This window comes from Lissotriton helveticus, chromosome 8 (genome assembly GCF_964261635.1).
Source record: "Lissotriton helveticus chromosome 8, aLisHel1.1, whole genome shotgun sequence".
Taxonomy (NCBI): domain Eukaryota; kingdom Metazoa; phylum Chordata; class Amphibia; order Caudata; family Salamandridae; genus Lissotriton; species Lissotriton helveticus.
Genome location: NC_136069.1, coordinates 1,010,145,860 through 1,010,169,662, shown reverse-complemented (window position 1 = coordinate 1,010,169,662; position 23,803 = coordinate 1,010,145,860). Strand labels below are relative to the sequence as shown.

Here is a 23,803-nt window from a genome sequence, read left to right as displayed (position 1 = left end):
TGATGTTTTTCTATAGACAAAATAAGATAATGTGTCAAAACAAGTGACAAACGTTTTACTCTTTGACAGAGAGGGAGAGATATTGGCCTGAATTTGAACTTGGGTACTTTGAACTGGGGCACCTTGTAAAATTGATGTTAACACAAAAACAGAAATTGATACTGGCAAAACTGCATGCTATTTGATTGATCTGAAAAAAAATTGGACAAAGTAGAAGCAATTATGAGCCCAGAGCAAAACACATTGGGCCAGATTAAAAGAAAATGTGCTGTGACTCACTCTAACAGTACTCCTGAATTCCAGAACTAAACCAGCAGCATTCCTGACTTAGGGCCTGATTTATATTTAGGCGGACGGAATCAGGGCTGACTGGGAACCAAAACTGGCCCTGGCAAAGAGCTTGGCCTGCCCCCCCTGGGAGCGTCCATGCTGTTTCCCAGGGCTGGTTTTGGCAGATTTTGTTGCAGGGGCCGATTTTGCAGCTATGCTGCAAAAACGTCCCTGTAACAAAAATCGCCCCCAGGGGCCCAAAATCATCCCCGACCCTAGCGGCCCACCGGGGAAGCACCTCGTGCTTGTTACGGCCAGTCTGGCCCTGGATGGGTTACTCTTTCACAATGGTGAGGGAGATCCTGTCTGCTGGAATATAAATCCAATTATATCCTATGGGATTTATGATTTGGCGCACCGGATATCCGTCGCCGTTGTGACGGAGTAACCCATCCACCAAGATCTAAATCAGGCCCTTAATCGTGAAATTGATGAGTAGGCCTAAAATGCAACAAGAATAGTTCCCACTTAATGACACAGCAACGTTTTGGATCAAGCCGGATTACTGCGGCTTTGGTTTTCATTCCCAATAAAGGATAATCATGCATAGTCTCAGATCGATCATTAGAGATTTTCCTTTTTGCTTCCTGGAGCTGTACAATGCAGCACATGACTTAAGTTAGGTTCACCCTTATTGGCACTTTCTTTAAAAACCCTAATGACTTAAAGGTAACCCTCTTTAATCTGGGCCATTTTTACTTGGTCTAGTGTTTACAAATTGATGTTAGTAATTGATGTTAGTCTCAATTCATGAGGGCTGGGACGAGGAGGACGGCTGAGGAGGAAATGCCCCATTTACTTACTGGTGGACTTCATTACTCCCATCTGTAGCCTTCCTCACCCCAATCCATACGAATCGAGGTAACCACAAGCCTCAGTTCCTCAGAACTGGGACAAGGAAGACAGATGAGTTGGTAATATAGTCTGTTTTACTGATGTGCGTCTAATAATTAGAAACAGTTTGCAAGGAGAATATGAGATTCCTCACTGTGAGGAAATACTTCTGAAATTACATTTTTTTTATTTTTTAAGATCAGTACCTGTTCAGATACTACAAAATGGCTGTTGTGAATCTTCCTTTGGCTTTTGGAAGTAAATAATACAACTATGTTCTTGTATTTGTTATACATTTATAGGTGAGGTGCAATGCTTTTCGACCTGAGGCAGCACGGGATCAGATTCAAAATGGAGTTCACAGCCCTCCACAATTCAGGTATTATACAATTAGTTACTGCGTGTGCCATGTCGTAAACTGTGGCTTTGCCCACTTGAACTGGGAAAGTGTCTTGTTTCAATTTGCCACTTTGTGGAGAACCAAACAAAACAAGAGGTTTTGATAATTTAATGGCATTGATATCTCGAGACTGCATACTACCTGCATTATTAAAGTGCAAAGAAAATACACAAACTTTACTCAATGTTTCCTACTCCATACCAAATAAAAAGATAATAAATTTCACATCAATAAAATGTAGATTTATAGTCATATATTCACTTGCCTTCCTCCGAAGGTGCCTCATATGTTGTATCTTTCCTCAGTGTCTAAGTAATATATAAATGATGCCTCATGGCTGAAATCTGTGCAAAGTTTCACCCACTAGCTTTCTTAGCTATTTCCCCTCATCTGTCGTTTCGGCCTTACCGTCTTTCCCACTCGTCATCTCTTCTTCATTTAATCACTCACTCTTCTTCACTCCTTGACTTTTGCACATATAGCCACACCAACTTGTACCTTTCTGTTCATGTGTATATTTTTATCAACCTCCTAATCTTGTCTCCAAGTCTCCTTGTTTGACTTTTTGCTTAGTGACCTTTTTCTTTTGTCTGCCTCACACTTCCCCTTGTTGCCTTACTCTCTCATCTCCTACACACATACACTTTTTCATTTTTTCTCTCTAGTCTCAGTTGACACTGCTTCTTAACTTACTTTTCGTTCTCTGGCTCACTGTGTTGCTTCTCCAACTCACTCTTTTACCCCTACTTCACTTTCCACAATCCCAAACTACATGAACTTCCCCTCCCCACCTCTCGCTTTGGCCTACTTCTAACATCATCACATGCCGATGCACACCGTAAGAAACATTTGACTTTAACACCACAGTAACGCACAAGTAAGCAAATTATGCATGTGAACACACTCACACATCACATATATGCATACACATTAAGGTAAATGTGCATTGCTAGTACATATTCTGTGAAATTGAAGAAGTACGCACTGCTGCCATGCAGTGATAGGTTCTGTGCAAGTGAGTGAAGCTTGCACTTCTGCTGCACAGTTTCTACAGAGCTCAATTTTTAGCGTAACACATCAAGTCAACCAGAGGTGTCTTGCTGTGTTGTACTAGGGGAAGAAAGCAACGCTGAGACAAATTTCAGAAAAAAGGCCCGAAGCAACTGTCATCTCCTGTGATGGCCCACAAAAACAATGTCATGCACCATGCACCGCTTTTGCAGCGCGGTACCTGGTGTCTAGCACAGGATTTGGACTGGAAATATATCCATCTATTACATTCCACACATTAGATATGTGCTGTAATTAAAACTATTCTCCCAATTACCGGAGGAAAGATAAGAATGGGGATTGAAGTGCTAAGAAACGTTTCATTTTGGCACAATACAATATTATCACGAATTAGGAATAGCAAGAAATTAAAATTTAGGGCCACATTTATGAGGACCCTTGCGTTGCCAGAATGTCACTTTTGTGATGTTCTGTTGCGCTGGAGCCTGCTCCATATTTACGAGGCAGCACTAAGCCACTTTTATGGCTTAATGCTGCCTCGTAAATATCGTTCCCTTTAATGCAGTTTTCTGCATTTAAGGGGCATGCAGTGGGTGTTGCTTGCTGTTGCTTTTTGACACTGCCCCAGATTTACGAGAAGTCGTAACTCTGAGGCAGCACCAAACTTATGCTTCCTAGGGGGGGCATAAGGGAGGCACAACAAAGAGAAATATCTTTATTTTTCCTTTTTGTTCCTTTGTCTGTGTACTGCAGCACACATAGAAAGAGGAAAAAGCCTCATGATTGTTTTTGTGCAGGAAGGTGTCTCTTCCTGCCAAAAATAATCATCCCAGCAAAGCAGGCACCCTTGCGCCATGTTTCAAAGGTGCCTGCATTGGCGCACAGCAGCCTATTGTGCACCGGCACTGGGGAAAAGGTCAGGTATGCGCTGTATCTATCCTGTATCTGTTAGATACAGCACATTCTTGCCCTTTTCTTTTGCTGTAGGGCAGTGCAGCAGGAAGCCCTGGGGCGTTGCCCTACGGCAACACATCATAAATGAGGCCCTAAAACTGTAAACTTGTTGGTGGAGTTCTTTTTATTCGTTCATTCTTGTTTTCTCTGTACAAGAGTAGCACAGCCAACACCTCTCTTGCCTCTTTCACGGAGCTCTAGCCTGGAGCTTTTTCAGTACCTTTGGCAAAGATAAGAAGGTCCAAATAATAATACCGTGTGTATTATGTTGTGCTTCCATCATACTTGAAGGGGTACCTTGAGAGTATTTGTCTTAGGGAATGAAGGCTTAATTGCCAGGCCAGGATCATCTCCAAAGTTAGCAGTGGGCTCCTAGCATCTTGTGCAGTCAGTCCACTGATAGCTGTATCATTATTTGGACCTTCTTGTTCAGAGGCCTTGAAAAAGCCCCAAGCCTGTAAGCCAAGAAATAGTAGATCAGAGTTTGCATCAAAAACTTTGGGTGTTTCTGTGATCTGCCCATTTCACACCCAAAGGAACCCCCACTGGCTATAAGGTTCCACTAAGCAGGGGAAAAAGTGCTATTGGCACCAAAAAAAGGGGACTTAGAAATACCATTTATGCCGAACAGAAAGTAGCCTTTTAAGGGGTATATTCACAAGACCGTGTGCTAAACATCACCAAAAAAAGCTAACGCACTGTTACACAACGCAGTAGATCTCGGGAAAATAACCCTGCTTCAACGTGGGATTCACTACAAGGCAGTAGCATGCGATAGTCTGCCGAAACCGCGGCCAATGACCGCGATACAATCACCGCAGAGACGAAGATAAAAACACAAACCACAACGCGGAAAAACACACGATGTGCCCAAACGCGGTAAGAAAACAGTGACAACCAGCACGAGGCCAGCAATACCCACACGTAATGCATGAAAAAGCACAAAAACAGCAGACGGAAAATGCCACTGAAAAAACGACACCAACTGCGGAGTACCACGGATGCACCCTGACCCACTGCAGAGGACAACATGAACCCCACAATCCCCACGGAGGAACAACCAGGGAATATGAGGACAGGAAGAGGAAGACGGGGCACAGTCGCCAGGAAAATCCGAGCCCCGCCACGGATGAGCCAGAACACTACCACCAACTGCACGTCACCCCAACGTGTCATTGGTAACAAAGAGGCAGAGATGGCACACCACCTCGGACCATCTGAATGCTGTTGCATGGCAGTGGAGGCAAATGGAAGAGCACAAGAGGCCCTGGACTAATGTGAATGGCAAAACCAAGTAGAAACTGGAAAGACCGTTAGCTCAGCAAGAAAATCGCGCGGTCCCGCAGGTTAGCAGGTTGATTCAGTATTTTCGAGGAGCGAGTCAACTCCCGTTGTATGACAGCCCCGGTATGGGGAGTCCGTCTTCATCTAAGTTCTGCGGGTTGCCGGTTACCATGTTCCTGGTGTGTTCCGCGATTTTCTTGCTGACCTAACGGTCTTTTAGACATCTGTGGAGAGCCATACTGGCTCCTACGCTGAACACACCGCAAGGAAACAGGACCACCATAAACTCGCATACGAGTTCCTTCTTTTTGATTTTGAGACGTGTGTCTTTCAGCTGGGATCACCGGCTTAGCGACCTTACAGGGGGTCTATACATTTCGTAACCCCTGAGGAGTTGCGGAAATTACATTCCTTTGCGACGAAACACGTGTCGGCTGGCCATAAAGAATATGAAACGAAGATCTCTTTGAAAGACATTGTTGTTTCCTCTAGTAGCTGTGACTGAAATGCTCTGGAGTCCACAAGGACACACCTTTTGCTATACTATTACTTTGTGTGCAGTGGGCATTTTGTTTTTGTGTCTCAGTGTGTTGACTTCCAACACTGAACCTTGGAGGGGTTATAGGGCTTATCCAGTCGCCCTCTTGCACCACTTCATAACAAATTGTGACCTATACCTCGCAACTTACAATTAGCTGAGCACCCAGTATTTCCCCTTAATCCGAAAAACCCTACCTCAGAAGACTTAAATTGCACACATGCTCAACTAAACAGTGCACATTGCACATCCAGAATTACTCAGGATTATGTCTCTGATCTCACTGGAGCACCTCAGCACAAACACCAAGTAGTCCCACGTACACCATGTGCACAAAGGGGCACCCACACAACACAACAACAAGCACACAGCCAACACATGCACACGTGCGATACACAGCAAACAGGCAAATATGTCAGCCACACTGACAATGCAAGAGACACCGCAAGAGGAGTAGCATGGCAGCAGTCCAATCACCATGACAATGTACACAGCAGAACACTGAGGTGGCTGAGTGCGGACCACAACCGGAATGAAGCAGGTCACACTCGGACACAACCACAGGCACATACAACCCTTGACGTCAACAACACATCTGTGGACAAACCATGCCCAAGTGTCACAACCTGACAAAGAGCACAAGTCACCCAAGTCTGCAATATCTCAGCACTGTGGAAGCACTGAACTGACAGCATGAAAGGGACCAGTGACCGACAAATCAGAGCCGCAGGAGCGAATCACCAACCGTGCAGAATACGCACATAAGTATGAATGCACCTCGACATTGACAACATCACGGTACAAACAGCAACACCTCAACAACAGAACACAGGTCACAACTAGTGCTGCAAACGTGCACCACATGGCAAATCACATCTGGCCCAGCAGGTAACCATGGCATCACAATGTACTAGTACAACCTGTAAACTGCAAATATGTTTTATTCACACATGCTGTATCAATATACATTTTGGACTGGCTCAGGATTTCCAGGACGGCCACAATGTCACATGCTCATGAGAAGTAATTGTCAATGATGGTGTTCCTACGGGCCATTCCTGCCGCAGCTGCAGTGGGATGTGGGCCACCTGCCCATCATCCCCATCATCGTCTGGGACTTCTGGAACTGGGATCCATGGGGCCTTTTGCGTACACAGATGTTGTGCAAGACAGAACATGCAACGAACATCTTGTACACAATCTCTGGGCTGTACAGGAGCTTACAACTCGCATTGTCCAAGCACCTGAAACTTGACTTCAACACGCCAAATGTGCATTCAACTATGCCCCTGGTGCGTAAGTGGACCACATTGTACTGCCTCTGGTTGGGTGTGTTTGGATCTCGGATGGGTGTCATCATCCAAGGGCAGAGTGCATATCCTTGATCACCTGTGACAGTGCAGGGAGAAAAGGGTCAATACTTGGTTTGGCAGGATGTGATGGCAGGCTCACTAATCCAGTGACGCCTGGGCTGGCTGTGTGTGGGGTTAGTGTAAGCCAGCCCTCAGGGAGTAGCTGGTGCTGGCAACAACTCCAACAATCATCAGGCACTCAGATAAGCAATGGCAGGACAACAAGGGGGGGTGACTTGAGTCGCACAGGGTTAGTGGCTCCAGATGCACTGCGGCCGACATGGGCCCATCGCCACAGGACACTGACCTGCTAAAGACTGGGGTAGGGTCATGAGTATAGAGCAGGTTCTCGTCAAAGTTGAAGGAGCGTGTCGCGGAGTGGCTCGGTGGACAGTGGAAGGTTGACCCCCAGGGCATGATGCAGAGGGCACATGCCAGCTGTGTCCTGCAACATGTAGGATATGAATGCCACAGACTCATGCCAAACACCAAGTCCATACCTTCCCTCTGCTGATGACAACCGCCAGGTCAAAGGCTCAGACACCAACGATGTTCCGCCAGAGGCTGACGTTCACTCACAGCACACTGGGTTAGTGGCATCACGTGTTTCCAGCTTGCGTTTAAAAGGGTTAGTGGCACCACGTGTCGCCGGCTTGCGTTGAACAGGGTTAGTGGCACCACGTGTCACCGGCCTGCCATATGGAATCATGCCTCACTGATTGAAGGGAGTCTGGCGCTGTAGCTGCTGCCACGGATTTGGGGTCACTGCCATTCAGGACTCAGGACACAGTTCCACATGTGGGGCCCGCTGTGATGGATTATGTCAATGAGAAAGGAGTAATGTGGGCCAGCGTCGTGGGGGCCAGCGAAGGTCTGCGGAGGCAGCAGAGCTTGCGGGACTGGGGCATGGAGCTTGCCCTGGCTCGTGGTGGGCCCTCTTTGACAAACGACGGTGTTGGCAGGAAAGCGGTGCGCCCTTCGGGCACTGGTGCGGGCAGGCCTGGTCTGGCTATCTACGTCCATGGGTGTGGCAAGCACACAGGGTCTCAGGCCCTGCTGCTCATGGCGTTGGCCTCGTGGCAGACTTCGAGGCGCCGCCATGTCAGTGACGTTGGCCTTTCCGGGTAAGAACCACGATTTGCGCCACTGGGTTTTTGTACACACCCCTGCACCGCCCTGGCGTACTCAGGGCCCTCCCACTAACCTGATGCACATGGGGGGAAGCGAGCGACATTTCTTCTATCTGAGCCCTGGCCTGGTGTGACATGGTTGCGTCCACTGTTCGCTACTCTCCAGTCACCAGCAGTTGTGGTCTGCATGGACATGGCTGTGATTTGCCTACCCATGTCTACCCTACACATACACGCCTCACTTTCTGTTGTGTACATTGCCATTCACGGGTCTCTTGCATCCTAAGCAAACGGCTGCATTCCGCATCGACACACGTTCAGCTGTTGTGTAGCTGTGGTGCCATGAAATGGCTGTATTGTGTGCAGGGGTAGGTCTGGTTCACCATGGAGTGGTGTTGTCGTGTCTGGTGGGTAGGCATGTTGTTTGTCATGTTGCATGTGGTTTGGTCATAAGTGCATTCCCACAATTGTGCTTTGTGTGATGGTGGCTTTGAGGTGTGTGGTGTGTTGATTTTTCACTCACCAACGAGCAGTCCAGTTCCATATGTGCCATCCTGGAAGCGCTGGTTGATGATGGATAGGTGGAAGATGTAGAAATCATGCACACTGCCTGAGTAGTTTGCGACAACATTGGTGAAGAGTCCCCAGCGGTCCACCATTGCCTGCACATTGATCTGCAGGGGGCACAAGTGGGATATGTGTGCAGTCTATTGCCCCAACACGGCTGGAAATCCGGCTATTGCGTAGAAGCCTTGCTTGGTCTCCTGCTGTTCCTGCGCAGTGTGGAGAAGTGAAGGTACTGGGTTATGAAGCTGAGGATGGCATCCAGGACAGGTGTGATGAACTTTGATAGGGCTGGCGGTGAGACCCCGCCGACTCTGGCAGTTGTTGGTTGGAAGGTACCAGAGGCCAACAAGTGCAGCACAGCCTGCAGCTTTGTCTGTGGAGGGAAGTCGGTTGTCCGCTGTACTGGGACCATCAACCTGTGGGCGATGTGGTTCATGATGCGGATAACGGTTGTCCTTTTGAGCCTGTAGTGGGCAATGACTTGCTCGGGTGTTAGGTCTGTGAGACTGGTGCGTTTTCAGTAGGTCCACTGTCTTACTCCGCGCACCTCTGTAGTGTTAAATGTTCCAGAAAAACTGAGTATGAGAACAGAAAGAGAGGTGATTGTGATGGGTATGGTTATGAAGCCAGATAATTGAGTGATGGCAGTTTCAGAGGAATTCAGATTGAAGGGAATGAAGAAGAGTGCAAGTGATGAATAAGGAAGTTGGGACGGTGAATAGATAGGTGACTGTGTTAAGTGAGTGACTACAAAGAAATTATAGGCAACACAGGAAAGAAGGGGAGAGAGCTCTTGGGTTAATGACTCGGATCTGAATTGGTCAGTTGCCATCCATGACGAATTGCCAGATTACCATACATACATGAGTATAGCAGCTGTCTTCATCTTCTGATTTTTTCCCTTGGGTATATAGATAGATTGCAGAATACTAGTTTCAAACAGCTGAAAGCCTTTTTGAGATATAGGGCCTGATGTACTAGAATTATTCCATTCAAGTGGTTATAAACTCCGCACCATATGGAAAAGTATTTTGCGAACCAACCCATGCATAAAAGGCCCTATTCACAAAAAACTGACTCTCAGAGGGTCGCAGAACCAAATGCCTAGTTAATATTCATTAGACAGGTGCAATTTGTGACACTGTGATTTGCTGTACTAATAGGGATGATGACCTGCAAAGGAACGGCAGACCTCCATGAATCACTATGATTGCATTCGAAAATGAAAACCTTTTTTGTTTAAAAAAAAAAAACAGCCTGGGGGAGCAAGGAGTTGTTCTGGAGGTCACTACATTCTCCCTCCAACGCTGCTGATACAACTCCCAAAGGGAAAGGGGTCTTAACCCCTTCCATGCTCATGACAAGCTCAGCTTGTCATGTGTCACAGTGGAGCTGTGCTCATGACGAGCTGAGCTCGTCATAACGGCCGCGGCCCGCCTATGCCCGGTTAATACCCCGCCTGTACATGAGAATTAATCAGTGGGCAGGTCTGTGACGAGCCCAGCTCGTCATGAGCACAGCTCCACTGTGAGTCATGATGCACTGGGCTCGTCACAAGTACAGCAGCGTCGCGGACCCCCCACTGTGTGAATCAGTTACCATCCCAAGTAGAGGGTCGTAACTCATTAGTTTGGGACCACAGTTGCTGTCTTATAGAATTGATGCACTCATTTCAAAATCGGGAATAAGAGGTGGACGCCCCTTTCATGTCTCCTATTATATGTGATTTAAAAAGTATCACAAGATTGTTCTGAGTCATAAAAGGGCTTTTGCATATAATGAAAACACCTTTTGCAGTCGCAAACACTGTTACTTTTCAAATCACAAGGTTTACTCTTACAAAACCTCTTCGTACATGATACTCTCTTTTCTAATATTTGATCATCAGATTCAATGTTGACAGGGTTAACAGTGAAGTCTAAGCGGACTGATATAAAATTACTTAGACCTCCTGGCAGATAACCGATCTCTGATGGTCGTATTTCCTCGTTCAAGGAGATAGGTGTTTGTAGTTTCTTTAGACCAGCTTTTCTGTATCCATATAATTTCATACGGTTGCACTTATTTTTATATTGTATTGCCTTGAGACTATTAAATTTACAATTGTCAGCCAAGTTCCATGGAAGGCATCTATGGCATAAGGTGTTTCTAGAAATGCTGCTAGTATTAGCGCCGCCAAACCTTCTTGTTGACGAGGATGAACTTTGATGGTGCAACCGCCACTGATATCCTCTTCCTTTTCCATCCCATAAACTGAAAGTAGTTTACCGGACCATTGTAACATCCCCCTTCTACTCACAGAGTATGTACTGGATTTAATTCAGAGCAGTACCGCGAGCAGTAAGTAATGGCAATGTTTGCTGTTCAATTTGTTGTTTTACTTTGGGTAATTTGGAATGGTGTGGGGTAGGCAGTTGTTCTGAAGTGGGACAGTGTTATGTCTCTCTTGGCAAATGTTTGGCGATCAGACCAGACTAGGTCCATCATTGCATTAGAATGCTGTATATCTTTTGTCAGTTCCAAGCGAAATATTTGATTTTGATGTGACACGTAATATCTAGAAATAAACTGAATTGCGCCAATGTCCTCCAGTTTAAGGTGACCCAAGGTCTGGTGGCAGATAGCATTTTATGGATGGTACTTCTGCTTAAGATGTCTTGCTTTCCTTCACTTATGTCGTTTGGATAAATTATTTAAATGCAGGGAGCTTTCAAGTCTCCTGGTCCTTGTTCCAGGTCCAAACTGTGACTTTGGCTAAACCCTTTCCTTCCCCTATGTATCGGATGGTATCTTGCAAACCTTTCTCTGTCAAACTGATGAGTTTGCTGCTAGTAGCAGGGCTATTGCTTCTCAAAGTTTTGGCAACAGTCAAAAGTAGCTAATTTTTTATCATGGCAATAATTCTCACATGGTTGTGATTGAGTCTCTATATGTACTTTTGTGATGTTATTTTAGTCATTCTCTGGACTTGGTATACCTTTTTGGGGCTTGTGTGATACTGCATCTTGACTGATTTTTAGTGTACCTTCTTTCTACTATTAAGGACAATTCTAGCTGACCACCCTGTGCGCCCAATACACAAAGGTAAACTGAGACGAATGTCTAACTTTAAGACTTTCGGGATTCACAAAGGACATTTACAAGTAGAAAAGTTAGATTTTTTTCCTCAGTTAAATTTAAGTTTTATTCTTAAATTTTACTGAGACCAAAACTAAGTCGAAGGTCTAACTTTACTACTTTTAAAGGCCCTTTGTGAATACAGAAAGTCGTAAAGTTAGACTTATAGCTCAGTTTACCTTTGTGAATCGAGCCTCAGTGAAAGTCACCATTGAGGCTACATCTACTTTTCTCCTGTCAATTTGCTGTCCGATGACTCATTGTTGTTGACTGTTTTCCCAATCTACTTTTGAGTTGATTCATATTAAATGCCTGGTTGATTCCTGTCCATCAGCTAGGTGTGAGTAAGAGGATGATAACATCATAGTGAAAGAGTGCTTTAACTCATTTTTGGTCTTTGTTTTTATCTATCATATTTGAGCTAAATGCCATAGCTGTGCACTGTTTAAACACTTCTGACCAATTTCCCATACTTTCTTTGATTAGGGCAGAATTAGGTATAGCCTCGCGTGTTGTCATCTCCTTTTGTGATTGGCTGCAGTTGGTATGTTCTTCTACCTCCATCTTTGTCTTCAATTTTTTCGTGTTTTTTCTTGGAAGGGCTCTTTAAAGTGGAAACAAATCTTGAACTGTATTTACTCCGATAATCTCTGTTGGTTAATCTAGTTTACAGTTCCCTCAACTTTCCATTTTTGAGAAGTGTTCTCTGTTTTTAGCTGATTCCTTATCACATTATGCGGCTTTGATTAGGTGTGTTATGGATGTAGTGAGCTCTACGTTCCCTCAATTGAGCTGCCACCTGATGTTGGCTTGTTGTTTCTTAAATCAATACAACCATCTAGATTTTCAGCTAATAAGTAGTTATTTTGCCATGTGTTTGGAAGGGTGCCTATCTTGTCTATTATCTTCTCACTGAAGAGGTGATGATCCAGTCTGGGTTTTTTTTCTGGTCCACCTCAAAGTGTTTGGTTCTCTCCATTTTGAGTAATTTTCTATCAATATTGTTTAGTTGTATCGTAAAGTTTTGTTGTATGTTTATATGTCATTTTGATTTACCGAAACTTAAGGGTCTCTACTGTAGTTTTCATTAGTGAGGCCATGGGATCAAGCTTCAGACATACACGTTTTATCCCTTAGGGGCATAGGAGAACTGTCTTCCCAAGGAGTGCACCCAGGGGGATGGGGTAGTGGAGAAAATATTAAAGAACAGCCTACGAATACAGGATGGGCCTCTTTTGCTGCATCGTCGGGATATGTATCAATGATCAGCATATAAAAGGGGTCAACCCTGAATGGTGCAACCTGCAGTCTAGAAGAAGGGAGCAGAGGAGACATTGGTACACACTCACTCCTCTGTTCAACGTCTTCAAACTCAATCAGTCCCCCACTTCCAATACTCACTCAGAACGCACAGATGGGCTGACAGCAGTATTGCAGAGACAAGAGTTCAGGAAATATCACCCCTTTTCCACTTCTCAGAGTCTGGACTGGAATCAAGGTTCCACTTCAGGGATCACTATGACCAGAGGGTTTATAGTGATAGCAATCCAAAAAAAAATTGGAAAAACAGAATCAAAGTCAAGCATACCAGAGATACCACCTCTCTTGTTCTGAAATGTTGTACAGTGCCAGTAATGCCATTCAATGCCTAATAAAGTCCATTGTCAAGTTGCTATGCGCACACATACACTAAACCAAACTTATCTTTAGAGCGCTGCTCCATAGGTGAGCATACTTTCATGGAAGGTGGCAGAGAAGCAGCAATACTTGCCAAAGGACGTGGAGCTTGTGAGCAATGCAGTGAGTGGGGAAACATCGGGTTCAGGAATACGCAATCCCCCTCTGTATGTGGCCTTGAACGAGTGTCCCTAGAGTCTGCAACAGAGTTCGCCCTTGAACAGCTGATCAGCCGATTTTTGTGGAAACCCAACAGTTTGTTCAACAAGGTTGGAGATCCCAGATGCCAGGTGTAAAAACGTGGTAGGCACGTCGATTCCTTGCTGCCGTGCAACAAAAAAACATGGAAGGAGACGTCCCGCCGGGGCGAGCTGGCTGCACTACATCGATAGGCCAAAAAGGGCCAAGTGAAGGTATAGACTGCGGGGAGTATAGCGAGGCAGACCTGTTGATTGTCAGAGGTTGTCATTATACCCCTAGGAATCAACATGGACACCAGGGAATTTTTCCAGGCTTTGGTATTCTTTGCTGCCCAGTGGGTTTCTGGTACATCGCGTCCTCTCATCAAAGGGAGGGATCCCGAAGGGCAATATTTAACGGGGTCCAGCGTACGCGCCCCAGTACTGCAACAACAAACGAAAGGACGCTGTTCCCCAAGGTAGAGTAGAATAGGTGTAACCAAGGAAAGCAAAAGAAAAAGAAAAGGGGAAAACCAACGAAGGTAGGGGAATCCCCCTTTCGGAACTAAAACCCTCACACACCCAGAAAGCTAGGTGTCAGGCTTCATCATTTGGGTTCTGTTCCTCGTCAGACTGGCGCTGCAATGTCTGACGGGCTCCCAAAACTGGGGCTCTTTACCGGAGATCTTCTGTTCCTGCCAGTATGTGCATGTGGGTATAAGGGCTTTAGGGAAAGTGTAGACAAGTGTAAGTGTGGGGATTAAAAAAGGTTAATAAATCCACGGCGAAATATTTAATAATGTGGTTTACTACCCTATTAAAAACAGTGAGGAGACATATACACGCTGGTGCTAGGATCCAGCAGTGTGTAGTCTACCTAGCGGTTGACATGTTTCATGCCAGATGTGCAATTCGTCAGGACCTAAAGAAAATAAGTGAGTGCTACACAAAGAGGAAGGGGCAGATACTACCTTCCACTTGAAGTATGATAGGCAGGCCAGATGGTCCTGCTGAATCTTAGTGGGACCCTACTAAGACCGAAATCAGGCGTCAACGGTCTTCTCACGTGTGCTGGTACCCAAGGTTCAGGTACCTGTCCGCAGGACGGACGTAGACACTTCACCTACCCGCACAGTGGAGAAGGAGAGACCATTGCGTCCTGTACCAGGTCAGCTTTAGGCATACACTCACACTTCATACACTCCCCAGTTATTCGGTTGTACAACAGATGTTTCTGTAACATACCACAGGACATATTATCTCATGCAAACTCCATACTACTGTATTAAAGTTAGTTAGGAGATTGATTTTATTGTCTGTATTTTTGATTTGAGAACTTTTTGTTCTCTCAAAGGTGTATGAAGGTGTTTCATTTACCACAGATTGCTCTGTGTTTTCTAGATCTTTATCTTTTTTTGTGATTCTCAATTAGAGGCTTGTGGCTGATAACTGTAGCAATATAGAAGACCATGGTTAAAATACATTCCTGTAGAATCCTGGGCCCCAAGGGGCCAGTGCTCATTTTGATTTTATTGATTTTTTTTGGTGGACCTTATGGTAGTAAGGGATCGACTGTCAGGTGTAGGATAATATTTCACCCATAAATCAGAATGTGATCAAGTAGTTCAAGCTTTTGTGGGAAAATAATGCATGGTCTCAGGTCTTTAGTCATATTAATTAATTAATATGGAGTACTTTTGAGGCCTTTTGAAATGCTGCTGATGCTAGACAAGGACATGAAAGATGGGACAACAGTGTATGAATACTTAGGAGCCTAGAGGGTTTTGTCCTATCTTAGTATGTGGCACTCCTGTTTTATCATAGGCCACATGACCACAGTGTTAGCACTGGGCTGCAATATGTCCTCACCTTGACCCTATTGGTACTGCTTTGCACCTTGTTGTGCCCCACCCCTTTTTCCAACTGCCTTGTAGCCCCCCCCCACCCCTCGTCTGCAGGCCTTGCTAGCTCTGGCACGTGCAGCCCTGCTTGTTACTGGCTTGCCCTGCTATTTCCTTCTTTCTATAATTGGATAAGATCATCTTGGGAGCGTGGCATACCAACCAAGACTCTTGGCAGCTCTTGGCCATGTATTCTTTGAAGAGTGCAATTGGGATTGCAAAGCAGCATGGCAGATGAGTGGTGAAAGTCTTTGTGTACGTGAGATGGTCACCAGCCAAATATCAGCCGCAAGCCACACTTGTTGTCATTTCCACTTTCAAGCAGGCAACCAGTAAGAAAGCATCGAGCAAACAGGAGTGCTTCCAACCAGACACCCGTTCAACCATTGCCTGCACAATTTATCCAGAACCACCCTTCCTGGAACCCGCCTGGCTCCTCAAAGATGAAAGAGAGAGAATAGGGGCAGTGGTACAGCAGAGTTCTCTCTAGTTTACATAGTGTTCTCTGATTTTTACCAATTCTTATTCCTTTTTCATTTCTTACAACTTCTCCCCTCTTTTACAGTTTTCTCATGTTGCTCTACCTGTCTCCCTTGTATCTCCACACCTTTACTTTTATCATCATCGTCTCACCAACTCTTTTCCCTTCTCTAATCATTTTCTTCTTACTTGTATCATCTAGGCCCTGTCCATAAGTCTGTCTGTCCTCCTACTTTCCCTCCCTTTCACCCTTGTACCTCCTTGCTTCCCCACATGTTTTTCTTTACTTCCTCCCTGCCCATTAACTGAGCCATAATTTTCATCATTGTTCTTTCACCCATTTAAACCCAAGCCTTTATTCACTTTCTTTCTTGCGGCTTCTCCTTTATTACTGGTTCTCTTTTGCTTCATGTTTTGTCTTTAACACGACTCCTATATTTGTAACCCACAAGCCCCCTCTTTCTGTTTGCCACACCCCGTCCCACTTCTTGCCCTGCGTCATTCCATCCCTTCCTTCCCCTTCTCTCCTTTCTGTTGGGCTTTTCCCTTTTCTTTCTCATTTGATTCCCAGTTGACTGATCTTACTGTCTTTCCTTTACCAATCCTTCCTTGACTTTCTTTCAAACTAATATCCCATTTTCTTTGTCGTTTCCTCTCTCTTTCTTTTCCACCCTTTATCAAGCCTCTCTCCATTTCCCTCGTTTCCTTTCATCAGTCTCTTGACTTTTTCTCTATTTGTTTTCTTTGCTTTCTTTACTTTCTTCAGTTTTTCTTTTTTCCATTTTGTACTTTTGTTTTCCTGCTTTCCACTTTCTTCACCCCTCTCTGTCCTTATGACACACTTCCTCAATACATTTTAATATATTTCTCTTACTTCCACTCTTTCCTTGATTCCATGATAAACTTTCCTTCTTTCCCTATATATGTTCTCTTCCTTCATTGTCCTTCATTGCCTGTTTCACCAACTCTTTCTAAGCTTTCCCTTCTTCTTCCCTATGCACTTTGAACTGTCTTACTCTATCCTACTTTTTTCCTAACCTAAACCACCCCCCTCTTTCCTTCCTCCTCACATCAGACAAGGTTTGTTTGTTTGATATGGCATTAGATGTTGGTATACTGTCCCAGTAATAGATTGCTTAGCTGACCTAAGCATGAGCAGTCACCAAATGACACAACACAGCGGAGTCATGGAGGTGAGGCACTGACAGAGACTATGTACATGTCGGGCGTTGTGCATTTGGTAAGTCTGCCCCACAAAGAGACCCAGCCCATCTATAGCTCCTTGAGGAGCTTTCATTGTCATATTCTGAACATAGATACTGGAGTGTACAACCTCCACAATGAAGAGTACCATATTCATCACAGAATGACACTCAAGAGGTAATGCTAACACACTGTCGAAAGCATAGACTGAAGCACAATCTCTGTAGCTAAATGTGGTTTATATTATAAAAGAAACCACTGGGTATCTTTGTTAAGGCTTGTGCAGGTGTTCAAATGCTTTTATAATGAATGGGAAGTCACTGCTACATTTTGCTACTCCAGCACACATGCAACATTTTGTAAATGTAGCCTCTCATCTACGACTGCAATAATAAATCATTAAAGACATAATAAGGCAAAATGGACTTTAACCCAGAAACCAAACCTTTTAGTGTCCCTGGCTTAGAACAGCTAAATCCATGATGGTTTACTATCATGGCTCCTGTCACAGGGACCACTTCACAACCTGCATTTTGGTAGTTCTATAGTCACACTACTCACACACTATAAAATGCTATTCACTAACCTACTCGGGGAGGCCTCCACCTCAGTCTCTCCTTTCTTTTCTGTACGGAGATCTCTGTCCATGCTGCGGAGAACTCTGCACATGTCTGTTGACGTTTTAGTAGTGCATGTGGGAGAGGCAGAATAGGAGGGGTTTGGAGAAATGTGAGGAGTTTACTGAGTGGTATGAAGAGGGTTTGGTAGAAACATGCTTATTGCTAGTCACATATAAAATAATAGAAGCTGTAAAATAGAACCCCATATGAAATAATGTTAAAACAAATTGATTTATTTCAACTCTACACACGTATATGAACGTTTTAGTAGTGAATGTGGGAGGAACAAGAGCAATGGCATGAAAATGCAGAAAATTACTGCAAAATGTGAGGGGTTTAGAGAGAAGTAAGGATGACCCAAAATAGAAGTAAATGAACTCCCGCACAGGCCTGGGGTAAGTCCTGCACCACAAATAGCCAACAAATGGTACTGCAGCACTCACTCATACAAAATAATAGAGGGAAGACCTAAAAGAGATCCCCAAAGGAAATAATATTAAAATTGGTCTATTTATTTTGACTTTGCACAAACGTGTGTACACTTTTTAGTAGTAATTGTGAGAGGGACAGGGGAAGTGGTTGGAAAATGGATAGTAATTACTACACAATGGGAGGAGTATGGAACGAAGTAAGGAGGGGTTAATGTAGAGTTATGGAGGGAGTTTGGGAGAGACATGATTTTTCCTAGTTAGAAACTGGACTTCTAAAGTTTTTACAGCCAAAAAGGCCCCCACAAAGGGCCCAATTTGGATGTGAGGCGGGGAGCCTCTTACCAGCGGTCAGAGGCTCTCAGCTAGACATCCTGAGTTTTCCCTCCGACCACCGTATTTGGATTACGGTGGTTGGAGGGAAAACTGACAGAAGTTTCCGCTCCTCTTCCCCCAGCTGAACAGGAGCGGAATAGTAATCCCTTCAATGATGGCAGAGCCAGTCTCGGCTCCGCCGTAGGGATTACGATGTCGGTTTCCGACAGACTTTCCATGCTGGTCTTTCTGACATGGAAAGGCTGTTGGAAAGTGACATTGGGGGTCCTCTAGCAGGGCTCCCTTCCCCCTAGGCCGGCCCTAAAAATCCCTGCACGGCGTGACAGGCACCGAGAGGTGCCTGCCACACAGTGCAGGGATTTTCATAAAATCCAATTTCTCAATGGGAGCTTGTACTGGGGGGCGGTTTCTGCCCGCCAAACAAGCACCATATAGAGAAATTAGAGTTTGCAACCACAACATGCCATCAATATCAGGTGTGCAGAACTGCCGACCTATGGTCAGGCAGTTCCCTCACAAAATGGCGTTGGTCGAAGGCAAGTCCGACCGACTTCGAAATCAGGCCCATAGTAGTAAATAAACTCGAGCACAAACCTGGGGTAAGTCAAAATAGCCAAACACTGGTACTGCAACACTGTGTTACATAAAATAATGGAGATGGGGACCTAAAATTGAACTCCATAGCAAATAATGATTAAATAAATACATTCAATTTGACTTTAAAAAAAAAAACTATATACATTTATTAATTTATTGTGGAAAATACATTATTAAAAAATAAATATCCTTTGATTATAAAATATTTAAAAAACTTTTTACATTTACAAATAAATGTTGAAAATAATTTAAATTATATTAATAACTTTTTTATCATTTGTAATTCATAATAAATATAAACATTTTACTTTAGGGCTTTTTAAATAAATCTTTTAAAACATTTATATAATTTAACATATTTAAACTAATTAAACATTTAATTCAAAGTTAATTTCGTATTGTAGCACTTTGTAAATGAGTCCCACAGTGTAGCCGAAAATATAACCCTAGTTACACAGAACACATTTTCATTTTTTCTTTAGATGCCCCAAAGAGTCTTCTATTAATATAAAATCTCTCTGTAACGAAACCTAACCCCAGCTTCAAAACATGCAGTAGGAGTGGCCTTATGGAAATGTGTTCACTTTCTATTAATTTTTAATATTACATCTATGGCACCATAAAATATTGGTGTGCCAGTACCCTGGAACCCTTAGGATGTTCTGTAAACCACATAGCCTCAAATTTCCTTCACCCCATCACTATCAACTCTGTACTTTAAGGAAACTGCCGATATTTACAGTCTGAAATTACAGTTGTGATGCCATGTGCATGCAGCATTTGAAGATCTGTAACCTGCTTGCACATTAATGTCTCTTTATTCAAACAAAGTTCTGAAAGACACATATGGTAGCATTACTTCCATCATAGCATGAGTAGTATAAGGTGCCTTTGTCATTGAACGGCGTGAAATAAAGTAACACACTGTTTCTTTTCTTCCTTCACAGGGTTATTGGCTCAATGAGCAACTTCGAAGAGTTCCGCAAAGCTTTCAATTGCCCAGTAAATTCAACCATGAATAGAGGTGCGCATTCCTGTCGCCTTTGGTAGATGGCCATTGAAAGTGATATCAGTTGCTGTCGGCTGCTGAGCTGGACTCCAGTTTAATACTCCTTCGCAGCAATTTCCAGTGACAGAGACATGTCCATTTCATAACTGTGCCTTCAGCTTAGGTGACCTGCACAAATCAAATCATCCTCTGCTCAATGGCTGAAGACGCTAAGAACCGGGAGCTATACATGGGGATGAGTCAGTAACAAGGACTGATGGCTTCTTCCTGATGGATTGCCTGCCATTTCCCATTCCTCTTCCGCGCACTGACAGCCGTTTAGCGGAGACTAACTGATTCAATCCGGGGTAATCTCTAGGTTTGCGATAATTCGATCATTCAATGGCAGAGTACACGTTATTCTGCAAATGTCGACTAATTGTGCAAACAAAGCATAGATCTTCGGAAAGAAAATTGAGCTCAAGAAGGGGAAGTGCACCATTTCACCAAGCTCCATTCTTTTCTGTCCACAGCAGCTTTTCCAAGAAAAGAAGCCTTGATTTACACTGAAAAAATCTGCCAAATCGGAAAGGGATCAATTGTTAGTGGTGCTGATAGAACATTCAGGTATATATCAAAATGCCCTAAAAGGTGCTACATGCATCAGTCATTAATATTAGTGGTAACCTTCAATGTAATGCTGCATAACAGCCAAAATATCAAGCATTGCTCCACGATGGGCGGATTCGCATTGAATAAATTGCCATTTGAGCTAACAAAATTAGAATCATTTACCTGGTGAGGGTTAATTTAACAATCTAACATGGATAGAACCATTTGCTATCCAGACCGGCCACAGTTGCATTGGTAAAGATCATATTTGAGACTAATACTTCAGCAGTTCTCAAAAATAGTCTTGATACCGATTCTTTCCATATACTGAATAGCAGATGTAGAATGTATGTATTCTTTAAGGTCCATAAAGTAGAGTAATTCATTAGGTTAGATACATTCTAGGGAGTGTACAGCTTTAAAAAAACACACAAAAAAACTATGCAGACCACCAAAAGATTGTGACAAGGGTATTTTATATCTACTCTCTTTCAGTACTCTTGTAATAAAGCGTGTCGAAGGTTAATAATAACATTTGACTCTGGTATTCGCTATTTAATATTTCTATTGTTAAGCAAAAACAATGATTATACACTAGTGGAGTTTATAACTGTGAATATCAAAGAATGATCGCCCTATGATTTCTTCAAGAGGAAATTCAAGAATGGTGCTTTCGGGCTTGAATTGTATTAACAGCTAGTGGCAGTACTCTCAATTTTAGAATTTAGCTCACTCTTTGCATCCGATTACATCGTACAGCAGGGTTTCGGGTGTAAATCCTAGTTGACGGCTCTACTAACCCACACTCACCTATTGAGAGAATATCCGATCACAGTTTTTCTTACTGTAGCATGGAATAAGGCAGAGTTGTTTTGCTGCTTAACTAAAGAATTAAACAGTCCGGAACACTATTAGATGGAAAATATTCCATTATTTGTTCTTAGCAAAGATTTCACCTTTTCTATTAGAACACCCTTTTCGTCAACCAGATTGCCTTTGTTCAATGATTGTGCTGGGCACATCAATATATTACCTCCTTTCTCTCAACAGATTCTTTTACAGACAAAAATAATTGTTCACACCGCATTCCAACTAATTAAGAAATATATGTTTAGCGTGTATCTATTAGCATAGGGTAGATTACGGATATATGTGACATCTGCAGTGCAGAAGCATTTGCTTGGAATCATTCTCAAATGTTTTTAAATGGGTAGCTCCCAATTAACAAAGGGACCTACACACTTTGTGGAAGCCATCTGTGATGCGTGTCATTGCTCTCTTGCGCGCGCACCGACTAATGCCCAACAGTGCATGCCGTTGACTTCTCCCACCATTTCTTTCGACCTTGTACTGGAGACAGCAGGAAATGTCCTTGCAGTGTTTACGTAGAAATCCTGAGGAAGCCTACATTATGGATATGTATTTGTGTCTCAGTGGGGGATGTAGCAACAAATTCTATGGAGCCAGGCTCCGGCGGGACGCAATTTCAGCTCAAGAGCAGGGTTTCTAAGCACTGAGGGTATGGGGGTGGAGGAGTGGGGAGTGAACATTGTGTGCCTGCACAACTTGATTGCACCATTCTGAAGCTGGTGTACGTGAAGGTAGCTGAGGGCTCGCACAATGATAGTGCTGCTGTTTGTGAATTGGACTCAGAGCTTTGGCGGAATTCGCAGCGATATACATCAATTTATTTGTGTGTAAAAATAAAGACATTATGCACTTGAATATGCACATATAGAGCATATAAAAATACAGGTGTTGTATTCCTGGAATAGGTATAATTGCGCATTTTAGAATTGTAGGAGCACAGACTATACTTTGTACCATCAATTACAAAGTATACTGTTATCTGGCTTTAGCTTAACCTGAATTACCTCAGTTCATTTCTACTTGCACATAACAGATAACTTTTCCTGTGTAAAGGGCCTCACTGAATTCTTAATTTCACTGCTCACTGCACAGGGATTTATATACTCTGCTGCCAGTACTCATAATATATTTATAATTCAAAGCAATATATCTCTGCTTCCTAATGCTACGTCAAGTTGCCCCATATCAAATGTGACACCTTCTGCCAGAAGTACTTTACATTCTGGTCCCATCATTATGAGTGTTTCTGTAAACTGCAGAAACTTGAAACAGTTATCTGCCTTGTCTGAATTTAAAAAATCTGGGATACTTTCTGGTGGTGTAGGTATCTGTAGGGACAGTTGGACTGGGCGGTTTGCTTCACTAACTCACAGTGGGCTCTATGTGTATATGTCTGTAGGTATATGACTTATATAGCTCAAACTTTGCCACAAACCAAAGAAGTGCTGTGCTCCATAGGGGTTTAAACGTATGTAGATGATTAGGGGGGTGGCCTTGCAGAGTAGTGATTCTGCATCCAGCGGTAGAGCTACAGTGGTGAGGGCAATTGTTTAGTGGTGAGATGGAAAGGAAGAATCAGGTAGCAAGAGAACTGGCAGAGTTGCAGGTGGAGTGGGAAGGTGGTAGGAGTGGACACTTCAGTGATTGCACATAGTTATTCCTTTATTATATGGGTCTATATACCCATAATTGTGAATCCCAATGTAGTTTTGAAGTAAGAAGAGAGGAATGGCTGAAGGTATCCTATGTGACATGAGGCCAAAGGCAGATACACACTCCCACTTCCACCTCTAGCAGCCTGTTTGCTATTATAATAATAAATATTAACCCAATTTATAAGGTAATAAGGTAATAAAATACCAGAGAAAAATCTGACAGATGAGCAAGAAACTGAAGGCGCACATAGATCTGAAAGCATGTAATTAATATTGAAATCACATTTATAACTCAAGTGCACAGGGCACGGGCTTTCAAAAATTGTATACATTTTGAATAATAAACGTATAATTTAAATCTGTAAAAAAATATTGACAAAATGAAAAAGTGTTTTTGTGTTCCTGGAAAAATAAAATACTATTTCCCTGTTAATCCTCGTCATAGTGTCTGTTTGCATTCAGACAATTGTCACATTTGCACTTCAATAAACATTTGAAAATACTTCTACCTGTTACTAATTTACTTTAAAAGCAATTGACAAGACGTTTTAATTTTCATATAGAACCCCTCAGAAATAAGCCTCAGTGCAAGGTGCTATTACATTTGACGCAGCACGTATTGATTTAGTATGCTAATTAGATGCTGTTTGCACTGCTACAACACAGTCATTCTTTCTGTTTGTTGAAAATCCGCTCCTGACGCACATACTACCCACCCTCAAAAACACAGAAAAACCAAT

General features: G+C 43.5%; 1 protein-coding gene across 1 annotated transcript in view; it reads left to right on the top strand.

The window, feature by feature from the left end:
- The window catches only part of PHEX (phosphate regulating endopeptidase X-linked), a 1,501,811-nt gene extending 1,478,315 nt beyond the window's left edge, over positions 1-23,496 (top strand). Inside the window, exons 21-22 of the mRNA XM_078657844.1 lie at positions 1,467-1,543; positions 19,886-23,496. Of these exons, the coding sequence (XP_078513970.1) occupies positions 1,467-1,543; positions 19,886-19,988 (180 nt within the window). The 3' untranslated portion in view covers positions 19,989-23,496. The remainder of the gene's footprint in view (positions 1-1,466; positions 1,544-19,885) is intronic.
- The last annotated feature ends 307 nt before the right edge of the window (positions 23,497-23,803 follow it).